Genomic DNA, 10,473 nt, shown 5'->3' on the forward strand with positions numbered 1-10,473 from the left:
CCGTGTTGGACTGGAGCAGATCTCAGGGAAAAGGGCAAAGGTGCACCAAGACAGGGCTGGAGGCACCTGAATGGTGAGGAACAGTCCTGAGCAGCACTGAAATGAGACGGACATCTGCTGCCGTACAGAAATTGATCAGAATCAGGAATGGCCCTAAATGCAATCAAAAAAAAAAAGACAAAAAGAAAAAATAATGGCTTCTATGACCCTTGGGAGGTATTTATGTTCCGTCATCCAAAATGTAGGAATAAAACTCTCTAACCCCAACGTTGTGTTACAAAGCAGAATTCCTTCATTCCCCGGACACTTGAGAAGCAAGCACGCTCTCTCAAAGTTCAGGTTCCACGTTTGAACAGCTCAGGCACAGGAAAGCAGTGCATTGATTGAAAGCAGGGCTTCAATCAGCATTCGTTCTTTCCCAAGAACTCGTTCCTACGTGCCCATGTCCTGCTGGGCTGCGCTGCCATCAAGGCTGGTCGCACGATCATTGCCTTCGTCCCCATTTTTCCACCATCACCTTCAGCACAGACACTTTTGGCGACCTTCAGCTGCTTTTCCCCAGTTTGGTGCATTTCCATGGCTTGTTACGTCCCACAGCGAGCAACTTTCCATCTTGGGGCACCGCAGTGCAAAGCAATCTGTGAGAAACCCGAGCAAGAAGCCCTTGCACCTGGGCGGTGCGAGGATCAAAGCCGTCTGTTATGGCTCCAGTGCATCTTGTGAAGCAGAACTGGTGAGAAAAACGGGGCTGTGCACACATCAAGCAACGCTGAAATGCGAAGTTTCAGAACTAGCGCTCATTTTGCAAAGCTCATCATCCCAGTAGGCATCCTGGGCACCTGGGTGGGTTCAGCTTCAGCCAAAGGACACGAAGGACACGAACCAAAACATGCAGGTAAATTCATGGTGCAAAGCAGGGCCAGCAAGAGCTAGCACATCTGCTGCAGTGCCTGCGGGCAAAAGCCGTCCTGCCCTGCCCTGCTGCCTGTGGGGACGAATGCTAAAGCACTGCGCAATGCTGCCCAGAGTCTGGGGCACAAAACCCGCCGTGGAGCCTTCAGATACAAACAGTGTGGGCTCCTGCTCCAAACACCAATAGGTATCCTGACATGTTCACAAACCGTTCTGTGCAATGCTGCTGCTGCCACCGTCACTGACGCTGCCACTGTCTATCACTGTCCGGTCACAGTCACACTCACAATCACACACACAATTGCACTCACACTCACAGTCACAATCACACAGTCACACACACACATTCACACTCACACACTCACACTCAATCACAAGCAATGACACTCACACTCACAATCACACACACAGTCACACTTACACACAATCACAATCAAAATCACACTCACAATCACACTCACAATCACACTCACACTCACACGCTCACAATCACACACACATTCACAATCGCAATCACACAATCACACACAGTCACCTTACACACAATCACACTCACAATCAAAATCACACAATCACACTCATAATCAGTCACACTCAATCACACATTCACACACACTCACAATCACAGAATCACAATCACGCTCAAAATCACACTCACAATTGCAATCACACTCACACAACCACACTCAGGCTCGCAATCACAATCACTCTCAGTCACAACCACACTCACAATCACACTCACACTCATAATCCCAATCACTCACACTCACATTCACACTCACACTCACAATCACTCACACTCACACCCAATCACACAATCACAATCACAATCAATCACACTCACACACAATCACACAATCACTATCACACACGCACACTCACAATCCCAATCACTCACGCTCACAGTCACACTCACAATCACACACTCACACACACAATCACACAATCACAATCACAATCAATCACACACAGTCACACACACACACTCACAATCACACACTCACACACACACACAATCACTATCACATAATCATGCACACAGTCACACTTAGACACACACTCACACATGGACACTCACACTCACACTCACAATCACTCACACTCACACACCCAATCACACAATCACAATCACAATCAATCACACACAGTCACACACACACATTCACAATCCCAATCACTCACGCTCACAGTCACACTCACAATCACACACTCACACACACACAGTCACACTTAGACACACACTCACAATCACACTCACAATCACACTCACACTCATAATCCCAATCACTCACACTCACGCTCACAATCACACACTCACACACGCACACACAGTCTCACACTCACACTCACACTCACACTCACACTCACACTCACACTCACACTGAATGCCCCTGTTCTCGGCTCAGCACGCAGCTGCCTCCAGCTCCAGCTGCAGGCCCGGCTCCTCGCCTGCCGTCTCCCCCATAAAACAAACTGCTGACCTAATTGAAGCCGCCTGCTGCTGCGGTTCTCCGTGCCACCAGTAAAAGCCAGCAGGCACAACTGCAGCCCGTGAACATATGTGCTCTGAACAGACCTGAAAACGCCTTCGTCTCTAGGGACTGAAGCAATTAGCACTCCGAATAAGTCATTAAGGAGTTCTTCATACCTGCTATGAGCAAAATAGCCCAATATTTCCAGTAGCCTAGTCGTGTTTATGTATGCATATACTTCTCTTGCCTTACTCTGGGTATTTTGGGTTGTTTTGGGTTTTTTGGGGGTTGGGTGCTTTTTGCTTGTTTTGTTCTTTGTGTGTGTTGGTTTTCTTCTTCCCACGTAAATCCACTCCATTCGTACTGATGCAGACTGGTTTGTTTAGCAGCAGGGATCAGTATACGAATTTATGACCAATATTTTTCTTCAGCAAAAGGAATCAATGAGTGAGAGTGATTGTGATTGTGTGGTTGTGTGTGAGTGATTGAGTGTGAGTGTGATTGAGTGTGACTGAGTATGAGTGTGATTGTGTGATTTTGATTGTGAGTGTGATTGTGTGTAAGTGTGACTGTGTGTGATTGTGTGATTGCGATTGTGAATGTGTGTGTGAGTGTGATTGAGTGTGAGTGTGATTGTGAGTGTGAGTGTGAGTGTGAGTGTGAGTGTGAGTGTGATTGTGAGTGTGTGAATGTGTGTGTGATTGTGATTGAGTGTGTGAGTGTGATTGTGAGTGTGAGTGTGAGTGTGAGTGTGATTGTGAGTGTGTGAATGTGTGTGTGAGTGTGATTGAGTGTGTGTGAGTGTGAGTGTGATTTTGAGCGTGATTGCAATTGTGTGTAAGTGTGACTGTGTGTGTGATTGTGAGTGTGTCATTGATTGTGATTGAGTGTGAGTGTGTGAGTGTGAATGTGTGTGTGACTGTGTGATTGCGATTGTGAATGTGTGTGTGATTGTGATTGTGATTGTGAGTGTGATTGAGAGTGTGATTGTGAGTGTGTGAATGTGTGTGTGACTGTGATTGAGTGTGTGACTGTGATTGAGTGTGAGTGTGATTGAGAGTGTGATTGTGAGTGTGTGATTGTGTGATTGTGAATGTGTGAGTGTGAGTGTGATTGTGAGTGTGAGTGTGATTGAGAGTGTGATTGTGAGTGTGTGATTGTGTGATTGTGAGTGTGTGATTGTGAGTGTGATTTTGATTGTGATTGCAATTGTGTGTAAGTCTGACTGTGTGTGATTGTGAGTGTGAGTGTCATTGATTGTGATTGAGTGTGAGTGTGTGAGTGTGAATGTGTGTGTGACTGTGTGATGGTGACTGTGAGTGTGAGTGCAATTGTGTGTGTGATTGTGAGTGTGACTGTGACCGGACAGTGATAGACAGTGGCAGCGACAGTGACGGTGGCAGCAGCAGCATTGCACAGAACGGTTTGTGAACATGTCAGGATACCTATTGGTGTTTGGAGCAGGAGCCCACACTGTTTGTATCTGAAGGCTCCACGGCGGGTTTTGTGCCCCAGACTCTGGGCAGCATTGCGCAGTGCTTTAGCATTCGTCCCCACAGGCAGCAGGGCAGGGCAGGACGGCTTTTGCCCGCAGGCACTGCAGCAGATGTGCTAGCTCCTGCTGGCCCTGCTTTGCACCATGAATTTACCTGCATGTTTTGGTTCGTGTCCTTCGTGTCCTTTGGCTGAAGCTGAACCCACCCAGGTGCCCAGGATGCCTACTGGGATGATGAGCTTTGCAAAATGAGCGCTAGTTCTGAAACTTCACATTTCAGCGTTGCTTGATGTGTGCACAGCCCCGTTTTTCTCACCAGTTCTGCTTCACAAGATGCACTGGAGTCATAACAGACGGCTTTGATCCTCGCACCGCCCAGGTGCAAGGGCTTCTTGCTCGGGTTTCTCACCGATTGCTTTGCACTGCGGTGCCCCAAGATGGAAAGTTGCTCGCCGTGGGACGTAACAAGCCATGGGAATGCACCAAACTGGGGAAAAGCAGCTGAAGGTCGCCAAAAGTGTCTGTGCTGAAGGTGATGGTGGAAAAATGGGGACGAAGGCAATGATCGTGCGACCAGCCTTGATGGCAGCGCAGCCCAGCAGGACATGGGCACGTAGGAACGAGTTCTTGGGAAAGAACGAATGCTGATTGAAGCCCTGCTTTCAATCAATGCACTGCTTTCCTGTGCCTGAGCTGTTCAAACGTGGAACCTCCGCTCTCTGAGGATGCGCTTCTCAAGTTGCCCACAGTGTGTCGTGTGAACAAAAGGAAGCTGCTTTCTAACACAGCACTGGACTTGGAATTTTATTCCTGAATTTCAGGTGACAGAGACCTTTGGGTGAAGGGGAAAGCTCTTCACGAGGCCTACAAAGATGCCATGATGCTACACAGGGAGGAAGTTAGAAGGATCAAAGCCCAGCTTACAATAAAAACTTCTTCAATAAGTACATCAGAAATCAGAAGGGCTAAGAAGAATCTCCATCCTTTTTTTGGAAGTGGGGGGAAAGAGTGACAAAGGAAGTGGAAAAGGCTGAGGTATCTCTGCCTTCCTTGCCTCGTCTGTAGTAGTTTGGCCAGTTTGAACCTTGGTGCCGAGCCCCCCGAGCTGGAAGGCAGGGATGTGGAGCAGAATGAAGCCCTCATAATCTAAGAAGAAATGTTTAGTGACCTGCGAGCCAGTTAGATGCACACAAGTCTTGGATCTCCAGCTGAGATCCACCCAATTTTAGTGAGGGAGACAGTGGAAGCGCTCGCCAAGCCACTTTGCACCACTTATCAGCAGTCAAGGCAAAAAGGAGAGGTCCCAGTTGACCAACAGACGTGATGTCCATCAGCAAGAAGGATCAGGTGGAGCATCCAGAGAACTATAGGCCTGTCAACCTGACCTTGGTGCCAGGAAGGTTGTGGAGCAGATCATCCTGAGCGTCACAACACAGCACGTATGGGACAACCAAGCGACTGGGACCAGTCAACACGAGATTATGAAGGGCGAGTGCTGCTCTACCGACCTGGTCTCTGAGCATGGCAAGGTGACCCATTTGGCTGAGGGGAAGTGCTGGGGATGTTGCCTACTAGACTTTAATAAAGCTTTTGACACCGTTCCCCACAGGGTTCTCCTGGAGAAACTGTCTGCCCATGGCCTGGATGTGTGTGTGCTTCTCTGGGGGGGTGACTGCGACCAAGGACTTGTGGAGAATGGAGTTATCCCAGCTGGAGGCCACTCAGAACTGGTATTCCCCAGCTTTCAGTACTGGGGCCGGTTCTCTTCACTGTCTTCATCGGCGTTCCTCAGGGTTGGTCCTGTCCTGTTTAATATCTTTACTGATGACTTAGATGAGGGGATTGAGTGCACCCTCAGCAAGCTTGCAGATGGCAGCAAACTGTCAGCAAGTGCTGATCTGCCTGGAGGTAGGAGCATCCTGCAGAGGGATCTGCACAGGATGGATTGCTGAGCTCAGTCCAACGGGATGAAGTTCAACAGGACCAAATGCCTGGGTCCTGCACTTTGGTGACAGCAACTGCAGGCAGAGCTACAGGCTTGGGGCAGAGCGAGTGGCAGACTGCATGGAAGAAAAGGGCTGGAGGCGTTGGTTGATACTCAGCTGAACGTGAGTCGGCTGTGTGGCCAGGAAGGCCAATGGCATCCTGGCTTGTATCAGAAATTGTGCAGCTGACAGGGTTAGGGAGAAGATAATTCAGCTGTATTTGGCACCGGCGAGGCCACAGCTTGAATTTTCAGTTTTGGGTTCCTTACTGCAAGAAGGAAATGGAGGCCCTGGAGCGTGTCCAGAGAAGAACAACAAAGCTGGGGAGGGGTCTGGAGCACAGGCCTTATGAGCAGCAGCTGAGGAAACTGGGGTTGTTTGGTCTGGAAAAGGGGCTGCGCAGGGGAGTCTTTATCACTCCCTACAACAACCTGAGGGGAGATTGTGGCAAGGTGGGCATTGGCCTTTTCTCCCGTGCCGTTAGTGATAGGCATAGAGGGAATGGCCTCGAGTTGTTCCAGGGGAGGTTCAGGTTGAGTATTAAGAAAAATTTCTTTTCCAAAAGAGAGGTGGAACGCAATGCCCAGGGAGGTGGAGGAGTCACCGTCCCTGGAGGTGTCCAAGGGACACCCAGATGTTGTGCTGAGGGACGTGGTTTAGTGGGGCTACATTGGTGCATGGTTGTATATGGAGACGTCTTCCAGTCTGGATGGTGCTGTGATTCCAATGATCTGGACAAGGGAACTATGAGCACTCTCATGAATGTAGGAGATGATACCATGTTAGGAGGTAGCGTTGACCTGCTTGAGGACAGGAAAGCTCTGCAGAGGGATCTGGACAGGCTGGATCGATGGGCCAAGAGCAATTATATGGAATCCAATAGACTAATTACCAGGTCGTGCTGCTGGGTCGCAACAACCCTGTACAGTGCTACAGGCTGGGGGAAGAGTGACTGGAAAGCTGCCCAGGTGGCCAAGATGTCCAGCAGCCTCTTGGCTTGCATCAGGAATAGCGTAGCCATCAGGAGCAGTGACTTTCCCCCTCTACTTGGCTCTGGTGAAACTACATCTCAAATATTGCATTCACTTCAGAGGAACTCTCTACAACAAGGGCACTGAGGCACTGGAGTTTGTTCAAAGAAGGGCAGTGAAGCTGGGGAAGGGTCTAGAGAGCAAGCTATCCCAGGCAAAAGCTCTTTGGGTCGTTGTGGTTGACCTTTGCACCCATTGCCGATGTGACCTATGGCTGAGGATGAAGCTTAAATTTGCTCCTCATATATAATATTCAGAATGTGCATCTGTTACCACTAAGGTCTGAGTTTCTACAGGAAAATCCTTAGCTTAGCCTTCCTGCCAAGACAGGAATCACAGAAAAGGCAACTAAAAACATATTTGATATTTGCTTTTTAGTAAGGAGCCACGTGCAAACAAGGAAAAACACATCAGTTATTCAGCAGCAGGTGACACAAAGAGCAGGACTGGAAAACCTCCCTGTCACCCCACTCACTTCAGAGCATTTTCCAGTATTCCTTCCAACACAGGGACATCATCACTGGCACTCCACAAGTGTGGGAGGTGAATCAGAGCCTGGCAGACTGAGAAACGTGGCACAAACTGTGGCCAGCTGTGCTTCTTGGCACTGCGGCCGGATCCTTGGCATGTCAGTGGGTGAACTCACATGAAAGCACAGGAGCTTCCCTCCAGTCAGACTCCCGCAGAGGCTGTGCTTGTGTTCTTGTCCACAGCAGTGATACGGTCAGTAAGAAGAACCAGTCCTACAAGCAGCTTTAACACAGAGGCTGTGCATCTGTAAGGATGCCTCCAGTATCATCTACTGGCATTTCATACTTTGAGAGAAACATTCAACGCCTGTGTCTAGGACCAAGGTTCAGATCCAAGCTTCCTCTGTGCTCAGCGGTGACCAACGGAGGCTCCCCCCTCCTGTGGTGGTGACCCAAGTTGTGCCACTGCTGGCTTTCCGGAGGTGCACAACTCTCCCTTTTTTCTACCTGTGAAGGTAAAGCTCAGAGCAGGGATTTCCATTCCAGGCTCTAATTTCTGGATGATGAAAGCAAGAGGAGAGAAGTCCTAACGGGCAGTGCCTACCCTACTGCTCAGGCTGTAGGAGAGAGATGCCCTCATTTCATTACAGTGGTTCTCATCTGGCTCACCGCTCTCCCCAGGGCACCTTGGACTTCTTTGTTCCTCAGGCTGTAAATTATGGGGTTCAGCAGGGGGGTGAGGATCCCGTATAGCATGGAAACTACCCTGTCCTGATGGGGTGAGTAGGTGGAGGAAGGCCGTACGTACGTGCAGATGGTGGTCCCATAGAAAAGGCTCACCACTGTCAAGTGAGCACCGCACGTGGAGAAAGCTTTGTGCCTGCTCTCAGCAGAGTTCATGCGCAGGACAGCGAGGAGGATGCGGATATATGAGATCAGAGTGACCGCGAAGGCGCTGCTTCCGAGGACCCCAGCAACTGAGAGGGTCACCAGCTCCCTGCCGGCAGTGGGTGAGCAGGACAGCGCCAGAACGGGGGGTATGTCACAGTAATATTGGTCAACCTTGTTAGAGCCACAAAAAAAGAGCGTGCAAATCAGAGAGGTGTGCAACAGGGAGTTAAGAAATCCGACCACCCAAGTGCCGATGGCGAGGTGAGCGCACAGCCTCGTGCTCACCATGTTCACGTACTGCAGCGGGTGGCAGATGGCGACATAGCGGTCGTATGCCATCACAGCCAGGAGGAAAATCTCCGTGCCCACGACGTCAATGAGGAGGAACAGCTGGAGCATGCAACCAGAGAACGAGATCGCCTTGCTCCCAAACAGCAAGGCCTGCAGCATCTTCGGCACAGTGATGGTGGGACATAGGATGTCCAGGAAGGACAAGTTGCCGAGGAAGAAGTACATGGGGCTGTGCAGGTGAGCATCTGTCCTAATGGCAACGAGGATTGTGACGTTGCCTGCCACGGTGGCCAAATAGATGCTCAGAAACAGCACGAAGAGAAGAACTCGCACCTCCGGAGCGTCAGAAAGGCCTACGAGAATAAACTCAGATACTGTCGACATGTTGATCCTCTGCATCTTATCTTTCCTTGTGGAAACGTCACCAGTGTACCTGGGGAAAAAAAAAAGGAACAGTCAAAATCCAATTTTCCTTCTTAATAAGGTGTTGTTTTGGTCTGCATTGAAGTTTAAAAACAATTCCAAGTTTGCATCAACTAAAAGAAAAGTGAGAAAGAAAAAAAAAAATCGCATTAAGCTTAACGGTGATGAATGCAAAAGTTTAACTTTTCTCATATTGGAGGGAGAAAAGTTGAATACAAAGACACAACAGCAGGAGCACTTTAGGACATAGGTGGGAATCCTGTTTCTCTCTTCCAGCTCAAAGGCCTCCATGGAGACTTGGCACATTCTGCAGCATTAACACGGCTCGTAGCAACTTCAGCAGCCACTGCAGGGGGAGATTAAGTGCAGTACCAGCACCTCCTTCCTTACTGAGCAAATTCCTCAAAGTGCTGCAAGAAATGCTTCAGCAGCAGTAAAAGGCACACGGAGTTTAAATCACGGCATCACTTGGGAAGATGGGAAATGATTCAGGTGGAGCACAGCAGGAAGCAGAGGAAACACAGCGGCGAGGAGCTCGTTACTGGCGATGCGCTGCAGCCTGCGCCTCCAGGAAACTGCCTGCCCTTCTTCCCTCTTACGCCCGATCAGAAGATCTGCTGACAGCAAAATGAGCCCGCAGGAGCTCCAAGAGCACCGATTTATTCAGGAAAAAATGGGTCCTGATTTAACAGCAAAAGAATTTTCACGCAGAGATGGATTCCTGTTGGAAAAGACCTTGAAAGACACACGAGCGCCAGCTAGAACACCAGACGCAGGAGTGCCTCTTCATCAGCAAGGTGTCATAATTATGTGCTGTGGGCGTACCAAGGGAGGGGTGTCTCTGAGGTTTTCTTGGGCATGAAGCACTTTGTGCAGTGAAAGAGTCGCAAGGAGACGGCAATGCAATAAAATGACTTCCTCGCCCCGAATCTTTGGATTCCGGCCACTTTTGTGTTGAGAACCTTCCCACTGAGCTGTGGTTCAGAACCCAAGCCTACCCTCAGGGAAAGGAGATCGAAGGCTTTCTTCTCCCTGTGTCCTACTCAGGCACCATCCAGATTGTGGGATTTTTGTACGTCACACGAGTCCTGAGTTCTGATTTCTTTAAGCCACACTTCTGTCACCTTTACAAAACCTTCACCAGTGTTTTCCAACCACCTTTCCTTGGTCTGGCACCTACACGTAACTGGGCAAAAATAACTTTGGCGACAGCTTCTCTGCAGAATTAGGTTGACAAACCACAGGCCTGTCCTGCTGTGGCTATGCAGACCTTTGCAGTTCGCCCTCCTGGTCCAGTCCATCCCCCCTGCACAGCTGCCAGCCCAGCGACCCCGGAGGTTGACAGCACCTACAGCAGAGATCCGTTCTATCCTCACCTACAGGAAAAGCTACAATTGCTTTTGCAACGTTTCGATTCCGGAGCTTGAGATTTGATTTCATTTTTTAACGTATTCACGCCATGTTTTCGGAGTGACTCCGCTAAAAATATTCTCAGTGACTGAG

General features: G+C 49.5%; 1 protein-coding gene across 1 annotated transcript; it reads right to left on the bottom strand.

The window, feature by feature from the left end:
• Positions 1 to 5,853: 5,853 nt before the first annotated feature.
• On the bottom strand, positions 5,854 to 8,946 carry LOC128076601 (olfactory receptor 5V1-like). The gene is made up of 2 exons (XM_052674440.1): positions 8,052 to 8,946; positions 5,854 to 5,897 (listed from the first exon to the last, which is right to left on the bottom strand). Exons 1-2 carry the CDS (start codon positions 8,944 to 8,946, stop codon positions 5,854 to 5,856), a joined length of 939 nt encoding a protein of 312 aa, XP_052530400.1.
• Positions 8,947 to 10,473: the final 1,527 nt, after the last annotated feature.

The sequence above is a fragment of the Tympanuchus pallidicinctus genome, unplaced genomic scaffold, assembly GCF_026119805.1.
Source record: "Tympanuchus pallidicinctus isolate F22 unplaced genomic scaffold, pur_lepc_1.0 scaffold141, whole genome shotgun sequence".
Classification (NCBI taxonomy): Eukaryota; Metazoa; Chordata; class Aves; order Galliformes; family Phasianidae; genus Tympanuchus; species Tympanuchus pallidicinctus.